Consider the following 22,556-nt stretch of genomic DNA (forward strand, 5'->3'; position numbering starts at 1 on the left):
ATTAGGCGAAAGATTACCGCAATTTAACGAAAATCATTATGTTGTGGTCAGTACAAAGATGCCGGGAAGGCATAACAAATCTAAATTCGGCCTGCGCTGCTGTCCTGGTGGTCTTCAACGGACGTGGAATCTTTTAATTTGCTTAGACACAATCGATGATTTATCCTGTGGTCGAGTCCCATTTCCATTCTACGCGGTATGTTCATATGAAATCGAAAGTTTTGTTCAGAAAATATATACTCATTGTCTAAAAACAAGTGAAACCAGTGTAGTCGGCCGCAACCCTATACATCCTCGCTTAATACAGTCATTCCTACAAGGGAAGTAGGTGAAAAAACGACCCTTCAATAAGTTCAAAAATTGCCATCCGTTGGTTGCATATACAAATAGGCGGCAGACAAGTTTAGAACGATTCAGAAATCGATTGGTACAATAAAAGATAGATCTCTATAGGTCTGTCTCAGGCGTATACCACTTGTGGTGTAGGATACAATATATTATTCGAACTATCACTAACTGTAGATTTTTCTCAACCTGGATGCCACGGCAAGAGAACTGTTGCCTTTTTGAGGTAAACCAGTCGTCGATTCGTTTTCATACATTTTTGTAGGAAGTGCTTACTTAGTAAGTGCGAGTCCGATCGATACAAACCAATGGCAATTCTCAGCATTCGAGTTTAGTGAGTAACCAACATCTTCTAGTTAAGTGTTTTCAACGTATTGCGTATCATATTTGGCAATGGATGCAGGGATGGATAGCATTTAGAAGAAAGACCTGGTCTTACCTTACTTTTTGTGTTCAGTGTTCCGTTAGTTTTTTATGCAGGAAAGGTTTCAAATCGATTAATTGTTATTGATATTATTTAGTATTAACCGTCTCGCCAGACTTCAACTGCTAATAACAGATGACATTCTTTTGATCCCACCAAATAGAGAATACCATCTCCATGCCAAAGCGATGGGGTCTCGCAGTCGATAAGGATGATATACCTTGGTCTACCTATACATTTTTCAGCTTGGGATTCTCATGACATATTTATTTTTCATTGCCTATTAGGATACAATGCAAACAAGCCCGTTTGGTTAAAGAGAAAATGTTGCGGCGAATGCTCTCAGAAAATTCGACATTATCGTTCTTAAGAAAAACATTTTTAAGCTGCGAGCGATATCCCTTAGTAAAAGGACTATTTATTGTTGCCAAATGTTTATGCTATAAAAAGAAACACTAATTCAGACATATACGTTCTCTACGCGTTGTGCTATAACGATCCATGTACAAATTCTGACGTCGTATTTACATATATGGTAACGACGACATCCAAAAAATTGTTCTTTTCATAGGCAACTCTCCACTACCAGTTATCTCTTAACATTCTGCTTAAAAGTTGGGACAACTAATATATAGCGATGAAGAATATATTACGCAATACATGGAAAAAATTGTCAAAGATGTTCGCACAGATGATACCTTTGCCATTATTTGCACGCAGTTTACTACGAAGGCAATGACGTTATTAAACACGTGGACGGAGGGAAGTTGTCTCAAATTGAAATTCCTTTCTCACAGTCAAGGGACCAAATGCAGATTTATTTGCATCCAGTAATCTTATTTGATCACTCAATGAAGATTGAAGAATGCGAGAGAAAACAATGAAGCAATTTTCTTACAAGGGGTACAGTAAGTCCTTCCATGATTTAATGTCTTGATGAAGGAAAGGTCGCCTTTATTTGTGCTGCATTTGTCCCTGTTATATTCGGCTTTGCCGTTCTACATTCAATTATTTTATCTCGTTTAGTTGTTTCTCATTGATTCCTCTTGTGAACATTTATGGGATCCGTGACAACCAAGAGAAAAACCAAATCATTTTTTTTCTTTTAATATGACCCCATAAAATTGTCCCTAAAATTGAGACAGTGAAGTAAAAGTTGATATCTAGAAATCCATGTAAAGGTCAGAATTGGAATTTTTTTTTCTTTATATGTGACCTACCGCACAGGTATGACCCTTGAATGTATATGGCCACTGTCAGAAAGCACTATGGAAAGAAAAAGACAGTTGATGTGTAGCGTAGCTTAACCTGAATACCTACCTCGTGGCTTAAACTAGTGATGTACGCCGGCGTAACGGGTTGGGTAAGACACTCATTATAGCTACGACCAAACTTTATCGCATTGAGGTAAGTAAAAAGTAGCAAATACTTTATACTCTACTGTATCTCTGGACAAAAAAAGAATATTTATCACTTTATTGACGATCAAGTGTTTGTCTAAAACTCTCTTAAATGAAATTCAAGAAAATCAATAAGAGATCATTATCGAAGTAAAGAGTTAAAGTTAAATCAAGGAGACTTTTTTTCCTTTATGTTTAAAGTTGACCTACTTTGAATTTTTTTTTCTTCTAAAATGAATAATTATTGTGATTGTTTTTAAATTATGGAAAACATAAAAATATAAAAAAAAAAGCGACTTTGCCTTAATAAGTGGCTAAAAAAAAAAAAAAAGAAAAACAAAAAAAGATTGCATTCCTAACAACTTACGCGCTATGACATATGTTACACTCATAGTATAATAGTGTTTTTTTTTTTTTTTTTTTTATTAAAACGAATTTAGCAAACATTACCAAAAATATGAACACAATAAAACCATAAATAAAATTATTTAATAATAAATAAAAAGATAAGATGGTGAATAAATGTAAAGAACATTCGCTTTGTTTTCTTGATAAACGAGAAGGGATAACAAGCTTAGAGATTATGTACGCAAAGCACGTACACGCAGTGACCAAAAAGCAAATAAAATATGAAGAGCGAAAAAACCCCTCATTAAAAACTTTCGCCACTTAAGAGTCTAATGTAAGCAACGCGTGTACAAAAGCAAAGGAAAGGCGATGAAATAAAAAGTAGCAAAAAAGTAGTTACCAATGGGCACCCACGCAAGCGCAAGTTTCTTCAAACACTTACGCTTTGATTGAAGTGCTTTGATAAACTCGCTCTGGCTTCTTTTAATTTATTTATTTATTTATTTATTTTTTCTTTTCATTTCACTCATTATTAAAGCGATTGTATGAACGATGGCATTGAATTGAAAGTTGTAAGAGAGCGGTTTTATTATCTTTTTCGTTTAAAGAAATTACACCGCAAAAATTGCTGGCGATTTAGTCAACTTTCAAACGTGTGGCAAGCTAAACGGTTTCCATTTACCCGTGAACGGCAAAACAATACAATATAAATCTTTAGAAAATTTTCTTTATATAAACTATGTATAAAGAAATGTTATTTCAAATCAAGATAATAACATTTCTTCTAATAGCCCTTGTAATATGCGGCGAGTGCGTCGAAGCTATGAAACGTAAAACAATTTCGATAAATGAAGAGCAAGAACAACTGATAAGACAATCGCAGAGTACTTTTGCTCAGTGGGTTTGGTCTCTATTACCACAAGCACCCACACTGGAAACAATAGGTCTTAGCTTAAATGACTCTACAATAACAGTAACTGAGGAGACTACGACTACCGAAGCGCCTTCTTCAGCTGCTATAGCAACAACAACAACCACAGTTGTATCGTCCTCCGTCGTAACGCAGACATCGACATCGGCTCCTCCGCGTCCTCCTACTACGCCTCGCCCTGAATTGGATCCGCCGCGCAATTGCTCGGATTGCGTTTGTGGTATAGCGAATACACAAAAGCGTATTGTTGGCGGTCAGGAAACAGAATTGCATCAGTATCCTTGGATGTGCATGCTTTTGTACGGTGGACGCTTTTATTGTGCGGCCACTCTCATAAATGATCTATATGCACTCACAGCCTCACATTGCGTCTACGGATTTCGTCGTGAACGCATTAGTGTTCGTTTGCTGGAACATGACCGTAAAATGGCAAATTTTCAAAAAATTGATCGTAGGGTAGCGCAAGTTATTACCCATCCAAAGTATAATGCCAGAACCTATGATAATGATATCGCCATTGTCAAATTGGATAAACCGGTGGAAATGACCGAGTTATTGCATCCGGTTTGTATGCCGACGCCGGGCAAATCATTTAAGGGTGAAATTGGAATAGTAACGGGCTGGGGAGCCTTAAGGGTGGGCGGTCCTAGTTCCGATACCTTGCAGGTAAAAATTAAATCTCTTCTCACTTTCCAACTTTCGATTTTGCAGACAAGGCTTCAATTGTTATAGTTGTAGCACTTCATTCGTCTTCTTGTCAGAAAAGTAAAAATAGGTTAGAAAATTGAAATTTGGTTAATACAATCTTAGTTACTTGCCCCATTTCTCAATTTGAATCTAAAATGGCCAAAAATTTGAAAACTTTCAGCTTATCTATACTCATGGGGTGCGGAAAGTTGACTCGGCTGTTTTCTGATAGAGAGTGCATCGTGGGTTTTCTATATAGAAAGTGCTTGCAGCTCTAACCGGGAATGTCTTACCACATCGGCTGATTTAAGGAAACATTGTTTCTTCCGGTTCGCGAGGATATTATTAGACGACTTATTGTTTGCTGGAATGGTGCGTCCATCCTTACGACGATACCCAAGTATGTGTTACTTTATGGACGGCCTTGAACGACCCACTATTCTTTCGGCACGGATATCACGTTACTTCTAAAAGATAGCAAACTGACTGCCTAACAATGGGCAATATTTCGAGTAGTAAGCGTAAAATCAGTTCTTTACACTAAAACCTCGAATGTCGAAAAAAAATTTGACGAAAGATATATTTTGCCTTACATAGCGTACGTTCACCTTTATTCTCAATATACGGGATGTAAGTCCTTTGTTAACAATCTTGAAAGGGTCAAGCAACAGGCCTGGAGGTACGATAGAAATGGTAAAAACAATTTGACAACATTAATGATACGCATTTTATTTGAATACACGCTATGAATGTTTCATTTTTATGGCCGACGACAGTTGTGGTACAGGGCCATTTAAGCTTGTGCAGATGTGGGCTATGCACAGAAGGACTTGGAATAGGCCCACCTTTTATTACACCAATCGTTTTGAGAATCATTTTCTCGACTCGATCGAGGTTTTTCTATCAACTTGTTCATCTGTCCATCTGCCCATCTGTCCATCTGTCCATCTGTCTACGCTGAATTATTGTGTATAACCTAAAGGTTGCAGTTTTTAATGTATTTTGATGAAATCTGGCGCATCGACCAAGCGCAAACGCTAGTGAAAGTGGAGTGGATCAGGCTACTTGTTCAACCACTTCCCATATAATGCCCTACTGTAAAAAGTCGTTACATAAGTAATTATATTAAGTCAAATGGTACGCTATGCACTGTAATGAGGTTACTTGTTTTACTTTACCCACATAACGTTTTCCTTCAATTACGGGTAGAGCTTACGGCAAGGTCTTCTCTCTTATGCAAATTGACTTGTACTGTCTTCTAAGACCAAAAAATATCGGTATTGATTAATTTTTTGAAATCTTTATATTATTCATGGAATATCTATCGAAAATTTTGAAAAAATGGTGCCCAATTTTTTATTTTTTCCTAAATGTGAGTGCTGTCAAGTTTTTAAATTTGCATACATTGTTAACTTTTAATGAGCAGTAAGCGTTTAATTCTTAAGAGGTATACCGTTGCATGAAACCAGGAATTTTTCAAATTTTTGGTAAATTTTTCTTCCAAAAAAACATATTCACACACACTTCAGTTTCGTAAAAAAAGGCTTAACTTTATTCTCTTTTATTTGACCCGTCAGGAAGTGCAAGTGCCTATAATGTCTCAAGACGATTGCCGTCAAAGTCGTTATGGACCTTCACGTATCACTGACAACATGTTATGTGCCGGCTATGAAGAGGGAAGCAAAGATAGCTGCCAAGGTGATAGCGGAGGACCATTGCATATTGTCGCCTACGGTACAAGAGAACATCAATTAGCCGGGGTGGTCTCATGGGGTGAAGGTTGTGCAAAAGCTGGTTATCCCGGTGTATATGCGAGAGTTAATCGTTATGGTACCTGGATAAAAACCATGACCAAAAATGCTTGCCTTTGCCACTCAGAAGTGAAAAAATTTAAAAATAAATAAAAGAAAAAGTGAAGCGAATGTTTTGCAAGGAGAAAATCACACTTTTACTTTTATATATATATATTGTGCCCTCTCCAAATATGTATTATATATAGTTTTCAAATTAATTTATAAAATGTTTTCAATCATTGTTTTTATTTGTTCATTTTGTTTTTTTTTTTTTTTTTCTTTTTCAAAGATTTTTATTTATTGTATAGTAATAAAAGATCATTTTTTACGATGGAACTTTCTTTTTTTCCATTTAGTATTTAAGCCAGTTATTGATTAGTTAAATCGTACTAGTAGTTGAAGTCGGTCAATTGACGAGCTAACGTTCAAAATGCTCTCGGCTATGGCACGTAAGGCAAGCAGACACTTGAGTAATATGTAGGTAGCTTGTGCTTGTGTGGAGCATGTCGACATAATGAGTGTGCAAAGCGTATTAATGATATTGAAACCGTTAAAGTTGGTTTATGTTGAAACTAGTTGAAGTAATTTCTTACAAATTACCCCATACCTGAAAAGTAACTTTCTGTGGCTGATTAATTTGCGGCCAGTTGCTGAAAGTCATTGCAAGTTAGCACATCGTGTGGAACCAACTAACAAAGAAAAATACAAAACTCACGAAATGCGTATTAAACGATTTTTAATTTTTTTATTGCTATTAATAAAAACAAGTTGCGCGTTAACTACCGAAGCTCCTGCAGATTTCAATTTAAATGCGAATCCACGACAAACCAGTTTTCTTGAATGGTTGGTGTCAATATTTCAACCAAGTAAAGAGGTGACCACAAAACCCCCTGTCACCACTGAAAGAGATTGTTCTCATCAATGCACTTGTGGTTCGCGGAACACAATTAATCGCATTGTGGGCGGTCACGAGACTGAGGTACATCAATATCCTTGGATGGCGATGCTTCGGTTTCGTGAACGCTTTATTTGCGGGGCCTGGTTAATCGATGATTTACATGTAGGTTCTGCCGCCCATTGCTTGCGAGGCTTTACACCTGGGTTACTCTCGGTGCGTTTACTGGAGCATAGCAGGCGCAACAGTAGTGCTCATATTATTGATCGCAAAGTTTCTCAAGTTTTCGTACACGAGAACTATTCCCCTCGCATTTATGATAATGATATAGGAGTGCTAAAGTTAGACAAACCAATTACAATGAGTGATATGGTGAGGCCGGTATGTATGCCCGAGAAAAATCGCGAATATGAACATGAGGAAGCTATAATCACTGGTTGGGGAGCCACGCGTGAAGGTGGGCCTGCAGCAGAAAATTTGCAGGTCAGTTCTAAGCGATCAGTAATATAAAACGAAACGAATTATATATGTCTTTACAACTTCTCACAGGAAGTACGTGTTCCCATATTATCGACAAAGGAGTGTCGCGAATCTGGTTATGGCAGTTCACGTATAACTGACAATATGCTTTGTGCGGGGATTTCAGAAGGTGGTAAAGACTCCTGTCAGGGCGACAGCGGTGGTCCTCTGCATGTCGCTATGAAAGATGCTAATTTGCATCGCTTGGTTGGTATAGTTTCCTGGGGCGAGGGCTGCGCCCGACCCAATTACCCTGGTGTCTACACTCGGGTAAACCGTTATTTAGATTGGATAAAAGAGAAAACGAAAGATGGCTGCAAATGCCAAGAACCAGTTAACGAAGAGAAATAGTGCAATGAATATCGAGTAATTTAAATAAGTTATTTATTCAAATAAATGATAAGTAATTGGAATGAGAATGGTTTGTAAACTTCATCTTGGAAATAAGTAAATACGTGTAATGTAGGTTGAACTGATTAAATCGGTCTTATGGATTGGAGTAGCGCACCTAGAAGAGGTCTAAACAAGATGCAAAACGTTTCTCCTAAAATTTTATCAACGATTTTGCTTGAAGTTAGGAAAGATTTTCGCAGCCACAAAGTAATGTCATGGCTTGGACCGGACAGAAAACAATCTAACGTCTGGGCAATATCCTCCATAGTCATCACTATATTCCAATTCTTGTATTGTTTATGAGTAACAGGCTGATATTAGTGAGTTGATAGCATAGAAGAAACGCTTGCAGCGCACAAAGACTCACATCCGAAAACCCGTAAAGCAAAGGTTCTTAGCTTAGCTTCAGCTCCACTGTTTAGTCTTCCTCTGTATTTTTCATTCTGTTTTCTAACTGTTTCAAGCATTGGCTTAGTTTTCTCTGCAAGCAGTTTTTCTTAGAATGAAATTTGAGTCCTTCTGTGGAGAGCTGCAAAAGATTAAGAATCTTTTCGGCAGGGAGTGATGGAAAATATTTGTAGCTTTTTCAAGAACAATATTCTGAATAATGTTAGTGTTTTAACATTTTCTTAAAATAAGTGATAGCCTTTGTAGAATACGTCGTAATGACTTACAAACTATTTCTTACAAACTATTTCTTAAGTTTGTAGCCTGTTGATCAAGGTCGTTGCAAGCTAACATATCGCAAAAAGGTAAAGAAACTAAAGGAAAACATTTCATATTTATGCCGCTATGAAGTAAAACGAGTTGATGGTGCTGTAGATTTAAACTCATAGCATATCTAGGGAAAATGATTCAATCGTGGTGATAAAGGTGGTTGACGCTTTTGAGACAATTGCAAGCTAGTTGGCGAGCTGCGGAAGATATGGAAAAATCAACATCTAGATAATAAGATCCTTACCGGTCTTGTTGTGAGGTACTAAGGCATTGCCCTGTTTTGTGTGCAAACATTTATTAAAATACGAATACCATTTTTTAAGCCTGCTGAAGTCTAGACAACAAAGCTCCTTTGGAAGCTTTGCATAAGTCGAACCATGTGCAAAACACACAGAAAACAAGAAGAAATATCGCTTTTGATGATAGAATATCGTAAGCGAAAAAGATGATGGTGCAAACCTACGAACAGCGCCTGATGTTGGTGACTTGATTAATAAAGAAGAAAGCGCTAGGTACGAATGCTTAGGGTGGCAAAGTTTCTATAGCAATTTGTTGTCTGCCTGAGCAATTGTTCCGGAAACGATAACTAAAAGAATTTGCCTTAAAAGACGGTAAGTCTTTTCGAAATATTCTATTGGAGAAGTGTGTAGCATTCTGAATGATATTCTGCTCACTCTTGCCTTAAATTACGCGCTTGAGATTTTTAATGAACAAATCGGCAAGGACTTGTTTCTATATATTTATTAGGGTAGAGTCGGCTTCATTACGTATTTACCTATCCGATGTTTACTTTACCGGTATCTACAGTTTAATGTACCTCTGGATGTTTAGGCTAAACGATAATATGGCGTATTAGGATATATGTCAATGCATTAGTAACTGTAGTAGTAGTCTCAGGTAAGTGGTTTTCCCTTTTTTTCATTCATGGAAGTACTTTCTATATGAAGTCAACACATCAACCGACTTACTTAATAGACAAGGGATTTTATGCAAAAAGATACCGAGTTCACTTTCTACAACGACCTTGTTTTTCCAGTGTTTCTTAAACTCAATTGACATTCAGGCAATTAACGGGTTGACTGCAAACCGCAAATTGAACTTGTTTATCAGCGAATCTTTCCAATTCGCCCGTATAGTAATTTCCTTCATATTGCGCTTTAATTTCGCAATATTACCTCAGACGATTTCTCTTTCATATCAATAGCATTGCTATTGATATTGAATAACTTTCATGTTTTCAATTCTCAAGCGTAAACCGTAACATGAAACCGCAATAAACAAAGCCATTAAGCGTTACTCTTACTGACTAAGTATCTGGAGAATTTACCGCATTCTTTAATGCCTCCAATCAATATTTGTAATAAAGTTATTAATAAAATATCGATAATATGATGAGCAATGATTATGACGATAATGTATATAGTTTAACAATTTTCGTAATCGTATTTTCTCATACGTTTGATATGCGCTCTGCAGTTGCCATTGGTATGCGAAAAGCGTCGTCAATTAATTAACGTTAACGCGAGAGATGCATGTGTTACAAATAGAAAACACCCGCACTTTACTATTTGAACATACCCAACCTTATGGTGTTAAGTTACGCTTCAGTTAATTTCAAGTTCGAACAACATCGTAACAATACAAAATGTCATTATTATAACAATAACAACAGCAAAACTACGGTTACAGTTAATATTATTAATAAATGAAAAACATCATATTTTTTGAACATTAAAGGTTAACCTAACCAAGGAAAAGACTTTATTTCTTATTTAATGCTTTTCAATTTTTTAAGTACATATTGTTTCGTATTTTTGGTTTTTAATATTTGGCACAGGTTCTCTCTCTTGCTTTTTAAATATAAAGATCATTAAATGTGTTAACTAAAGTTATGTAGATATTCTATATGTATAAATGGATGTATATTAAAAAAAAAAAAAAAAAAAATCAGGGTCTCTCTAATCTACAATTATCTACACGAGCATAAGTATCGGTATATAATAAATTACAAATGGCAGCATTATTATCGAAACTCATTTCGGAAACTTTAAATTCAGGATTTATGGCAATTTTCAAGGTATACAAACCGGTATTCATTTCGGTTATATCAACCCATTGGCAGTCTAGGTTATATAAATAAACATCCGAGCAATTAACAGAGATTCCTTCCGAAGGAAAAACATAAAATTATATCATCAAAATCAAGATAAGAGTACAAAAATACCTTGATCTCCGAAATTCGCGCAATTATATTTCTTGGGTATACCCGGCAGACATTGGCTATCCTCCAAGCAAAACGATGCTTTATGACCTTGAGCCACTTTACTGCCCCGTGCATCATAAATATCGAAAGTAGCAAACACTTCCATGCTGTGATAGTGCCTGCAATGCATAAACAAATTATGTATAAGGGAGCAAGAACCTCAGCTTCTACTCTGCCTTCACTTACATATGACACATATGCCATTCCCACATACTCTTGTCTTTAAAGGGTCGAAAATCTGTGTTGCCAGCATTTAAAGCACTGGCGGTAAATTTCAACAGGCGTCTAGTCACATAACGCCAATTAGGATCGTCGCGTTGTATATCGTAAGCCTCATTGGCCACACAATTCTCCTCCATGGCGCACTGCATTAAAGCCATCGGGCGATCTTCTAAATGGGCCGTGCGTTCAATTTCGTAATAATCGACAACTAAATCGGGAGCCAATATATGGCAAACAACTACGGCTACGTGATTACGTTCGCCATGACATGTCGAAGTTCCACGACTAAAATCGTAATGTAAACACTCCTGCAAAGAGGTTTCGTTACCGTAACATTCAGTACCGCTGAGTAAGACTGGCGTCAAATCCGCTCCGCCGAAGTAATCCGTTTGCAAAGCGTCGCGCGCATAGCCTAAACCTAATTGGCGACACACAACGTTAGCCTCGAGTAAAGACCAACCATCGGAACATATACTGCCCCAAGCGCCTCCGTTCAAACGAACTTCTATTCGTCCCTCGTTTGGTACGCGGCCGCCTCGTAAGCGTATTTCCATACGTTGACTATAGTGAATGCGACTTTTAGGCTCGTAATATTCTGGTTTTATTTCGGGTAGCGTTTCTTCGCCCGCAGGGGATTGACAAATAACACCGGCCGCCTCTGTGGGCTCACAATCATTTAGCCCCCAACCATCGAAGTGGCAATCCGTTAATTCTTTTTCATGACCTTCACAAAATAGATTGTCCATCCAAAATCGACGACGCGCCGGCCCAAAGTAACCGCTATGGGTGATTTTCTTAAGACCTGGAAAGCCCAGCTGTTCACAAACAATTCGACCCTCAACCGAATCCCATTCATCATCGCATACCGAACCCCATTTATTGTTATGGAGAACCTCTATATTGCCTGAAATTGAAAGAAGGCCAAAACAGAAGAAAAAAAAAATCGTGATAAGAAGAGCAAATAAATAAATCTTTATAAGAAACTTGATTTTAAACAGAGTATCGGTCGCATTTTTAAGAGAATCTCTTTTCCAAGCAAAGAGTTAAATTTCTTTTCAATTTGTTTTGTTTTCATTATTAGATGTCAAGGCCGTTTTTGTTTACATTACTCCAACCACTTGATGTATTCGGTGATTTATAACAATAACTAAAGCAAATCTAGTTAATAGTTTTTATTTATTTATTTATTTTTTTTTTTTGTTCTTTTTTTTTTTTTTGTTGTTATTACGATTTTGCGTTCTCTTTCTTGTTTTCAGTTTGTTTTCATTTTCATTCAATGTACAACAATTACTGCTTCGTTCTCAATAAATTATTGAATGAATTTTTAAATTGTGCACGAATCACTGACTGAATTAAACAATATGTTGTAATGCAATTTTATTATTTATTCACATTGCGCGCGAGTGCTTGCGATTGATTGTGTTTGTGTATAAGAGAATGATAGTGAAACGCTTGGGAAATTTGTTTACTTATGACATAACGTGATTTGTTTCAATCATTATTACGTCAAATATTGAAGTAAAGAAAAACCTATACATATCTATTTAATCTTATGAAGACTTTACGTAAATAATAATAATAATAATAATAATAATAATAGTAATCTTATGAAGACTTATGTAAAAAATAAAGGCACCTCACTACATATTGTTCGGCAGTAGAGACGTTGTTTTATCAATGCAGCAGTATTTTGGGGGCAGTTTTGATAAGTAGTAGTTCTCTTTGTGTTCAAAAAAGAAAAAAAAACTGAAGAACTAAAGCAATGGGTATCTAGGAGCATGAAAGGTAGAGATGTACCTACCGCTTCAGAAAATCGCTGAACTTACACTCACGAGTGTGTATAAAAAGAGGAAAGTCCGATTGAATTTATTTTTTTACACAGAAAGTTCTGAGCTACATATGCGACATCAGCCAATGCACTGATGGCCAGACAGATGGACAATCTTGGTTGAATCGTTTTTCTATTCATACTAATCAAAATTATATACATTTTCATGGGGTTGTCAATGCATATTTTTGCATAAGTAGTAAACATTCAACAAACCCTATGTGATCAGTGTGCCTGGCCTGTGCCTTTGGCAGGCAGAAAGAGTAATATCTCGATTCAAATCAAAGTTTTACAGCAGAGTAAAACATAAGTATTTTTATAGTAAGTTACTTGCAAGATGATATTTCCAGGACGATATTAAGCTGAAGTAGATGAGACTGAGAGAGCTAACAGCAATTCAATTTCAATCTAGTGACTAAAGGAATTGTTTTCCTCAACTTGAACTACCAATTTAATCCTTGCAATATGAAGGCGCTTATGTGTTGAATACAAGAGAACGAATTATTTTAAATTGCAAAGACCTTCTCAGTGCCGAGGCTAGTTGTCAAGATAGCTGTTTTTGCTGTCAACGACTTTGTCAGAGCTACCACAAATACAATGAATATAATAAAACCCTAGGCTCACAGACCGTTACCTACTTTATCTTCCTAGTGCAGCAAGAGTTTTCAAAACTTTGCTCTTATTATGACCACATATTCTCCTAAGGATTGGATAAACTTCATATTAGTTTGGGGAAAAAGAAATCCATTATTTTTTCGGTAGATGGCTGCACTGATAGATTTCTCGTAAAGTATCGATCAAACAATTTCATATATATGCTCGCTGGAAAGGTGACATTAAAAAAATTCTTTTGCTGTTTTTTTGTTTGCTGCATTCAGTTGTGAGTTACAGCGTGTTAAAAATGGAAGTGAACAAAGAGAAAATTCGGTACATTTTACAGTTTCTCTTTGACAAAGGCGAAAATGCAAGCCAGGCATCTAAAATTGTGAATGGTGTTTACGGTTCCGATACTGTAACAGCCAATTATGTGCAATTTTGGTTTCGTAGATTCCGTTCAGGAATTTTTGATGTTAAAGATGCACCTCGCACAGGTAGGCCGGTCGTCGAAAATGTCGATAAAATCGGAGAAATGATCGAAGTTGACCGGCATGTTAGCAGTCGTATCATCGCCCAGGAGCTAAAAATCGACCATAAAACAATTTTAAACCATTTACACAAAGCTGGATTCAAAAAGAAGCTCGATGTTTGGGTGCCACACCAATTAACAGAAAAAAACATGATGGATCGAATTTCCATCTGCGAAGCCTTGGCCAAACGGAATGAGATAGACCCATTTCTTAAACGGATGGTGTCTGGAGATGAGAAATGGATCACATACGATAACCCTGTGCGAAAACGATCGTGGTCAAAGAGCGGTGAAGCACCTCAAACGGCCAGGAAGGTTTTGCTATGCATTTGGTGGGACTGGAAGGGGATTATTTATTATGAGTTGCTTCCATATGGCCATACGCTAATTTCTGATCGCTACTGTCAACAACTGGACCGTTTAAAGATAGCGATTGACCAGAAACGGCCAGAATTGGCCAACAGGAGAGGTGTCGTGTTCCACCAGGACAACGCTAGGCCACACACATCTACAGTGACTCGCCAGAAACTTCGGGAGCTTGGTTGGGAAGTTTTAATGCATCCGCCATACAGTCCGGACTTGGCACCAAGCGATTATCATCTTTTTCTTGCATTGCAAAATTTCTTTAATGATAAAAAATTGGAATCTACGGAGGATTGTGAAAATCGACTACTAGAGTTTTTTGCAAATAGAGACCAGGACTTCTATGAGAGAGGCATTTTGAAGTTACCTTTAAAATGGCAACAAATCATACAACAAAACGGTGCATATTTGACCCAAATCGGACAATCCGAAGCATGTTAAATAAAGTCCTGAAGTTCATATAAAAATAATGGATTTCTTTTTCCCCAAACTAATATATAATAGTTCGATATGTTTCTCATTTAGAAATGTTTGGAAGTGCCTCCGTTTATCCTTTTCATGGTTTGATTTGGTTGGTAACTTTTTTAAACCCTACACCACTTATGGTACAAGGGTATATTAAGTTTGCACATATGTACGCAACACCCAGAAGAACGCCAGATAGCATCACTTTTCGTTTTATCGATCGATTCAGAATCACAGGCTGAATCCATGCAAAGTAGTCTGTCCGTCTGTCCCTCGCTCTGTCTTCTTCTCTTGTTCTCAACCTACAATTGCGCTGACGTGCTTTGATTCAGGGACTAATACTCTTGAAAATGGTTCGGAATGGATCACATTTTCGATCACTTCCGATATAACACTTTACTCCAAAAAGTGGACATATGGATGGGGTATTCAACAACTGGTCGTGTCCGTCCACAGTGGATGGTTCCTTGTTAAAAGAGAGCATGCAGGTAGAAGGAGGCCAGAAAACTTGCCGACAGCATAGAATACGCTCCGTTTCACATACTATTACGACATAAGATCGTTACGTCGGATGACCAAGTTTATAAGCTAAGCTGCTTTCTTCTATTCAGAATGAAATCTCGATCAGACAGAGCTCAGGATAGAAGTTATATCATATTTATGCTAATGTCAGGTTTCTCTTATTATGTTGTTCTTAGTTTTCACCTCAACTTAGTTTTTAAGCTCTATTTTCTTCTCTTGTAACTTTTATAAAATTATATCTGAATGTTTTTTTATTTATCAATTTTTTTTATGTAGACCTTATGTTATACCTTATGCTAGGTTATTTTCGATGTGAGCAATATATAAAAATGTACACAAAAAGTAAATGCAAAAATCCAATCAGTTTTCCTTACAAAAAAACACAAATTAATTACATCCAACGAGGAAAAGATTTTAGCGACAAATGCAATAAAAAATTCTATAAAAATTTTTCTACTACAATTTAACTATTGCTTGTCATCTCAATACCTTTACTTACACTACGTCAATTTATTTATGTGATGGCTCAATGATTGGATTACGTAAGTTAAAGATTATTTTTGTTTTATTTTAAATGATCTCTTGCGCGTTTCCGTCTTTTAGCAAACATCACTAGAGCGCTAATTAGGCGACCTTTTTACAGTAATACGAATTTCTTCTCGTTTCCCTGTTTTTCCACAGAATTCGATCACCTTCATAATCATTTTATGCATCAACTACACGTATAGTGCTCTTTCCTCATTATAATCAGACTCTTGCATATTACTGCGTGCAACATTGTAAGTCTTCATTGTAAGACGCTTCAGTCAAGGAAGTGTATGGGTATAAAATGTCAGCATTGAGAAAAAAGTCTATGGATAAATAGAAATCAATTTTATATTTATTTATATGTTGCCGTCGTTCATAGTTAGCCTCTTTATAATGTTGAAATGGCAAACTCGCAACTTATCTTCTTTGAAAATTTCAATTTCAGACAGAATTGTGGATCATCATTACGTCATCAAAGAAATCTTCCCTTCCTACCAATCACTTGGTCGAAATACTCTTCAACTTTTAAAGGACATTGCATTAAATTTATTCATTTCACCTCACACCCCTTGTGGTAGAGAAATATATTAAGGCTTACGTCGGTTAGATACAACAGCCAGAACGACTTAAGATGGATCCGCCTTTTATTATACCGATCGATTCAGAATCACTTTCCGAATCAATCTGGGATTATCTGTCCATCTGTTCGCCTGTCCGTCTTATTTATATATTATTTTTTTGCTCAACACAAGGGTCAAGTTCCAAGGAGGAACACTAACGAACTTGATTTGGATCCCGGCACTTTTTGAGCAGTTCCTCTTAATAGCCTTACTTTAGCAAACTGTTATATGAATAACTGTAAGTTGGTGTAAGTTATTTAGGGGATCGGCGCGGCCCTGTATAAAATTTTTACTCATTCTTATTCTGATATCCTCAGCTTTTTACATGATTTTAATGCCTTTCGCGTAGTACAGTTTAAACCAGACTTTTTCAATTCGTAAAATTTTTGTCAGAAATGCCAAATTTTTCGAACCGATAGAAGTCAATTCTCTATTCAAAAAAATTGTTTTTTACAATTTTGTAATCTACATCGCTTATAAGAGAAGTTTACTCCGGGCTGGAAAATGTTAACCACGTGTTTTAGAAATTTCAAACTTTCCCGTATTTTTTGATGGTCTGCCGAAGAAGTTAACTTTGACCCTTTTTTGTTCCTCCATTGAATTTTATGAATTTCTCGAGCTAATAACTCATTTATTTTTATAACTCAGATGATTCTATAAAATATTTTTCAACTTTTCCTTATAATGGCAATAGTACGACCTCTAGAGCTGTTTCGTGAGTTATTCCCATACATTTTACTTTTCAAATAAACTTTAAAAAAGCATTGCAAAGGTGTCACGTTGCTTGATCTAGTTATTAAATATCGTCTACATTCCTTGAAATCAGTCATTCGTTGAGCAATGAATTTATTGCGTCACAATTTCTACGATATGCTGCAAGGTTTTATTGCAATCAAAGACCGCTTGCATTGAGTTTACCTAACGGGGTCTAGAGAACGCCAGCATCGTTGGCCATTTACTGCAATGGCCTCCTCACGATTGTTCTCAATAAGAAGAGAACTAACCATGCCGTTAGTTCATAGACCAAAAACAGTGAGTTCTTGAAGATTGAAATGATTTTTTATGAATAACATCAAGATTTTCTGCTCTCCAAACGCGACAATTTTTTTTTGAGAAACCTTGATTTGGGAAAGTTAGCAGTATAAGTGATAGCTTTTATTATGCCCTCCGCGAGACTAGTCTAAATGTTTATCTGCATTACAAATGCAAAGGATCTTAGCTAGTAGCTGATTATGGCAAATATTCACGTCACAAGTATACAAAAGTTGATTGCTTTCCTTCTTACATGCGCTTAGAGAGTCAAGATCCACCTTTCAATCTTGCTTTTTCGGGTCTTTTCGCTCAACTCTTCGAGAGAAACACTCTCACCGTAATAAAAAATATCGACTTGTTCTGTGATATAAATTTATCCTAAGACGAAGCTTGTTCTGATTTCAAGCATCTTAAAATTATTATCATCCGGACGTAATTTTCCAAGGGGTATTTCAAAATTCTTAACTTTTTCAAGTGTCGCTAGCGTTACTCTTTTAAAGCCTTTGAATTATTAATTACTAAGCAACTTATTCCCGCGAACTCGTCTCTTGTCTCTTCGTACTAACAACTATTATCTCTTCGTATGACTTCAAATGACTTTCACCCATTGCGATGTAACATATATCAACTGTAGTAAGGTACTTTTTCCGTAGAATTAGCTACAATTTCTTAAACCTTAAATTATCTTTAAGAGGACTTCTCACGGCATTATTTTCTTTTATGTGCACAATGCTATTAAATAATGAGATCAGCAGTATTCCAACGAAATTACTTGACGACATATGTCATATGTTCTACATCGATGTTTGCTGATAATGATCATGCATCCTTAAAGTGCATCTATGGATTCTTCTCATTTACACACAGGTGTCAGTTACCTCAATCAATCTCAATACATTTCTGAACATTCATTTCTGAATTTATTTTTATGTATCTAATTCTTTCAAGATATGTATGTAATTGTTTTTCTGCGCTCATTGTCTTTCTAAAGGATAATTGCTCTACGGAATGTTTTAAATTATTCATCAACAGTTCGGGCACAACCGAAGCTTTATACCAGTAAAGTTTACGCGAGAGTTGCGCTGGCTGGTAATGCTTTTCGGAAACCAGCAAAAATATTTTGAAATGCTTACTATCGCTAGGACTACAGCGATACCTTAAACCACGTGGGAAAATTTATTCTACGCGACTTTCAATTTCAAACTGACTTAACAACGTGACATTGTTTTTCTTTGTCGTCAAGCAGCGATAACGAATGCCTTTAAATTTATTTATTGTTGTCAATTTTCTTCTTTTTTTTTTTGTTTAATTTCTTCAACTTAAATTAAACAGTGCTCTTAAGAACAATTCATTTATTTTAAATTGAATTTTTGATTGTAGCTTTCAAGTTCAACTCTGCTTACTTTCAAGTCTTCAATTGGTTGGTGTTTTAGTGCAGCTAATGAAACTAAATAAATAACAAATTAACACATATACAACATATATAAGCCTATGTAATAAATAAGTCAAATACTTAAATAGCCCACGGGTGGTAATAGCAAAAGTACAAACAAATAATTAACTGAAACGTTCAAGTATATTTTCTTAAACTTAATTCTCGTCTTAAGTGACATTTATACGAAAAGTGACGGAAGTGAAACTTTTAAAGTAATCAAATAAAATGATTCGTCTGTCGAAAATAATATATTTTATGTAATTTAATTTACTTAACCCAGACAAATATGCAAAGCTTAGCATTAAATGGATACTTTTCCGCTGGCAGGGGAAACGGGACAATCGCTATACTTACTTACTAGCATATGTCCTTTTCTACGCACTTTCTATTTTTCTTTATTCTCCCACAGTTTGCATTGGGGCTACACAAGCAATTATACACAAGTTGGCGTCGAGTACATAATAATAAGCAAAACACAACGCAACAAAACAAAAATCATAATTAAAGTAATAAAGTTTATGAAAAATGAATATTTTCGTTAGTTTAGATAAAGTAGCTCTTAATAGCAATAGCTATGTAAAGTTAAATAATTTGTATACGCAATTTATTGAAGGTGTTTGGGATTAGTGGAATGCATTGAAAGTGCTTGCAATAATTACAATTTATTGAAGGTTCTAGCTCAATATAGCTCAGGCATTCGAATTCCTCAGCTTAGAATATCGAATTCTAGAGACGATAAGTAACTCTTCAGCGCTAGCTAGAAATTTCAATTGTCCTTAAGTGCTTGAAGGTTTGAAGTTAGGTGTGTTCTACATTGAATTGTAAAAATTTATCTCTTTACTTATGTGCATCATTGCAATTATTTATTCGTCTCTTCTACATCCTCTCGTCAAGTTTGGACAAATTGAAGGGAATTTAATGAAAGTCGATAGGGGCAAGTTGCTCGGTTTACAGTTCTTAGTGCAAGGAATGTGAATAGCCTGCGAAGTTCTTTAAATTTAAACAATATGTGCTTCTCAGTGCCGACACGGTACCGTGTCGGTATCTAGTTGTGGCATAAGTACTTCAAAACATGGCCAAAAATATGTCCTGGGTTTCTCCTATGGAATGCAATTCGAAAGTAAATTTTCTCTTTTTCACTTGTTTGCTATCTTCTATGAAACGTTTCTCGACCTTTTCTTTCAAAAATAGAGATTTCCTTGATGACAACAGAACATCATTACCGTGTACTGTGTATAATTCGAACTCGTATTTCAAAGTTAAAATAAAATAAAAGGAAAATGGTTCGGGAGAACTAAGCTAAACTTGTAATTAGACAATAAATTTAACATAAAGATGTTTTTATGTAAATAAATTAAATTTTCTCAAAAAATGAAATTCATTTCACTCATATTAAATGAAAGGAGTAAACTATGCTATTCCTCATGAACAATCATAAAGCTTTAATCTTAACCGAATTCCGATGTGTCTTTGGAACTTTAAACTTAAATTTTCTGATTATTTCACATAGGATTTCAAAAAAAAAAAAAATTGGAGTTTTCTCAATACGTGTGTATGTTCCTACACAGATTGTTTGGATGTAAACAAACACACATTAACATTTTAATTACTTCATGGTAAAATAATGATTCCAAAGAAGCTCTTGCGAAATTATTTTCCTTGACTTATGGAAGTAATTTGCAGAAGATCTAAAACCAAAGAGAGCTCGATGTGGTAACTTACAAGAAGATAGATATGTCAATTTACTATCACACATATGCTTAGAGCTCAGTATTTTAAAAATTGTAAAGTTTTACGCAGTTATAAGAATGATCTCAAGCTAAGACTTGATTGACATACATTTATTTCGATGAGGAAGCAAAATGCATTAATTCAAGGCAAAGAACTTTTACGTCTTCTGGTGTTTGATATTAAAGAAACAAATCCCTTTCGTATAAAAATCAAAACTATTACAAACGAATTGTGTTATACGTAACCATCAAAATTCTGAGCAAACAGAGAGGTCATATATCAGAAGCGTATTTCTTTCACTTCACTTTAGAGCAAAATTCATAGTGGAGATCCCCAAAAACTGCAACAAGAAAACACAGTGTTTTCTCGTACTCGCTGGCGAGCGTACATACAACTTGAGGATATGACTGAACAGCTTAGAAGAATTCTAGGAGTATTTTTGGTCTTGTGTTGACCTTCTTGACCTTAAGTACACCCGAGCTATGAAATTTCTAATTACCTTTCGAATGGAGTAAGACTTTTGAGTAGGAAAAGATCTTGTATCACGTCCGTGACGCCGATTATTTGCGCTCCCCATATCCAATATATTCGTAATTTCAGCCAAATACCTCAAAAGATGTGGCGTGCAGGTTAAGCACGTACAAACACGAGAGAAAAACGGACGAAAACACTTCAATACAATCAAGAAGTGATTCTGAATCGATCGGCCTAGCTAAAGGATGGATCTATCTCATGTCCTTTTTCGGCACAAACTTAATATATCGTTGTATAATGTTTGTGTGTAGGGTACGAAAATAGAATAATTTAAAAATAACTCCATGCTTTTACTCAATGCTTGTTTCAAGGTCATAATTTTTTGCTTTGCTTCCGAGATTATCAAAGACAGAAGCGAGAGAAAGAGCAGCGATATGCCTGCGTTATGCAAAACAAAAACTTTTTACACTTAAACTTGCGACATTTTAAAGCAGGTTTACTGATCTGCATAATTATTGTGCGATTATGTAAGTAATAGATTTTTAAAATTGATCTTCTTTTCATTACAGCCGCGCACATTTGCTATTTAATAAGCAATTGATCACTAATTATACATTGTTTGAATAATAATTTTGTTGATGTCAATCAATATTGTAGCAATCATGTCTCACCTTCATATTCATTTCGTCCGCCCACTAAACGTATTGCTCCCTCCTCTTTATTTAAAGTTTTTATATATTTTTGTACCAAACGTTGACGTTCCAAACGCGCTTCCTCTAAGGAAGTATGAGGAACTATCGCACAGGATATCTTTAAAGATACTACAAATATAATTAAAACACTTGAAGACGATACGGTGCACATAATTCGTTAAATTATTATTTCGTAAGGCTAGGGAAAAAGGATTTATTCTTATTATCAGGATATAATTTTGTTTTGATTCGTTTAAATTATTCAAAAAAACAATTTCTTTTTTTTTTTCTTTTTCAATTTTTTAAGAACACAAACATTTAATTGAGATGACTACAGAAGTCAAACTATTTTTCTAATTCACAAATTCAACTGAAATAAAGCTAAGCTTCTCGTACTATTTCACTTCTTTTCTATTCGATATTTCATTTTTGATTGCATAAAAAAGCCTCTTATTTCCCAACAAAGATTCAATCTCTATTTATAAGCTCATCTGTATTTGTCATTTTCACATTTATACTCTCCTTTATATCGTTCTTATATATATAAAAAAACAATACATAAATAAATTAAAAAAAAAAAAAAAAAAACATATGTGATATTGTAGAGCAATGATTTTGAGCTAAACATTCAAAGCACATGTTGCGCTTTGCTGCTATCTCTGATCATTGCAGAATTTAGAGAATTTTGTTTACATATCTAGAACAGTAGCAGCAACAATAGAAAATTAAATTGAAAATCTATCGACTGACTACGCTGCGCTAATGATCTTTTTAAAAACGCCGAAACTCTTAACGACCTCTTC

General features: G+C 35.6%; 3 protein-coding genes across 3 annotated transcripts; 2 read left to right on the plus strand and 1 right to left on the minus strand.

Moving 5' to 3' along the window:
* Nucleotides 1-2,946: 2,946 nt before the first annotated feature.
* On the plus strand, nt 2,947-6,048 carry LOC119636015 (trypsin-1-like). Its single transcript, XM_038031087.1, has 2 exons — nt 2,947-4,114; nt 5,713-6,048. Exons 1-2 carry the CDS (start codon nt 3,257-3,259, stop codon nt 6,037-6,039), a joined length of 1,185 nt encoding a protein of 394 aa, XP_037887015.1. The 5' UTR covers nt 2,947-3,256; the 3' UTR covers nt 6,040-6,048.
* Nucleotides 6,049-6,315: 267 nt separating this feature from the next.
* LOC119635828 (trypsin-1-like) lies at nt 6,316-7,693 on the plus strand. Its single transcript, XM_038030836.1, has 2 exons — nt 6,316-7,306; nt 7,373-7,693. The coding sequence occupies exons 1-2, from the start codon at nt 6,647-6,649 to the stop codon at nt 7,691-7,693; spliced, it is 981 nt and encodes a 326-aa protein (XP_037886764.1). The 5' UTR covers nt 6,316-6,646.
* A 2,580-nt stretch (nt 7,694-10,273) lies between these two features.
* LOC119635766 (lysyl oxidase homolog 3B) lies at nt 10,274-22,005 on the minus strand. The gene is made up of 4 exons (XM_038030768.1): nt 21,733-22,005; nt 10,902-11,841; nt 10,677-10,834; nt 10,274-10,617 (listed from the first exon to the last, which is right to left on the minus strand). Exons 1-4 carry the CDS (start codon nt 21,923-21,925, stop codon nt 10,400-10,402), a joined length of 1,509 nt encoding a protein of 502 aa, XP_037886696.1. The 5' UTR covers nt 21,926-22,005; the 3' UTR covers nt 10,274-10,399.
* Between the last annotated feature and the right edge of the window lie 551 nt (nt 22,006-22,556).

Source organism: Glossina fuscipes, unplaced genomic scaffold (genome assembly GCF_014805625.2).
Source record: "Glossina fuscipes isolate IAEA_lab_2018 unplaced genomic scaffold, Yale_Gfus_2 27, whole genome shotgun sequence".
NCBI lineage: Eukaryota > Metazoa > Arthropoda > Insecta > Diptera > Glossinidae > Glossina > Glossina fuscipes.

What these genes read in the sequence shown, in the direction of transcription:
- LOC119636015 (XM_038031087.1), top strand. Translation starts at nt 3,257, where the DNA reads ATGTATAAAGAAATGTTATTTCAAATCAAGATAATAACATTTCTTCTA. An exon ending in CTAGTTCCGATACCTTGCAG is followed by an intron (nt 4,115 to 5,712) that starts GTAAAAATTAAA and finishes TTGACCCGTCAG; the next exon opens with GAAGTGCAAGTGCCTATAAT.
- LOC119635828 (XM_038030836.1), top strand. Translation starts at nt 6,647, where the DNA reads ATGCGTATTAAACGATTTTTAATTTTTTTATTGCTATTAATAAAAACA. An exon ending in CTGCAGCAGAAAATTTGCAG is followed by an intron (nt 7,307 to 7,372) that starts GTCAGTTCTAAG and finishes AACTTCTCACAG; the next exon opens with GAAGTACGTGTTCCCATATT.
- LOC119635766 (XM_038030768.1), bottom strand. Translation starts at nt 21,925, where the DNA reads ATGTGCACCGTATCGTCTTCAAGTGTTTTAATTATATTTGTAGTATCT. An exon ending in CGGACGAAATGAATATGAAG is followed by an intron (nt 11,842 to 21,732) that starts GTGAGACATGAT and finishes TTTCAATTTCAG; the next exon opens with GCAATATAGAGGTTCTCCAT. An exon ending in GAATGGCATATGTGTCATAT is followed by an intron (nt 10,835 to 10,901) that starts GTAAGTGAAGGC and finishes TATGCATTGCAG; the next exon opens with GCACTATCACAGCATGGAAG.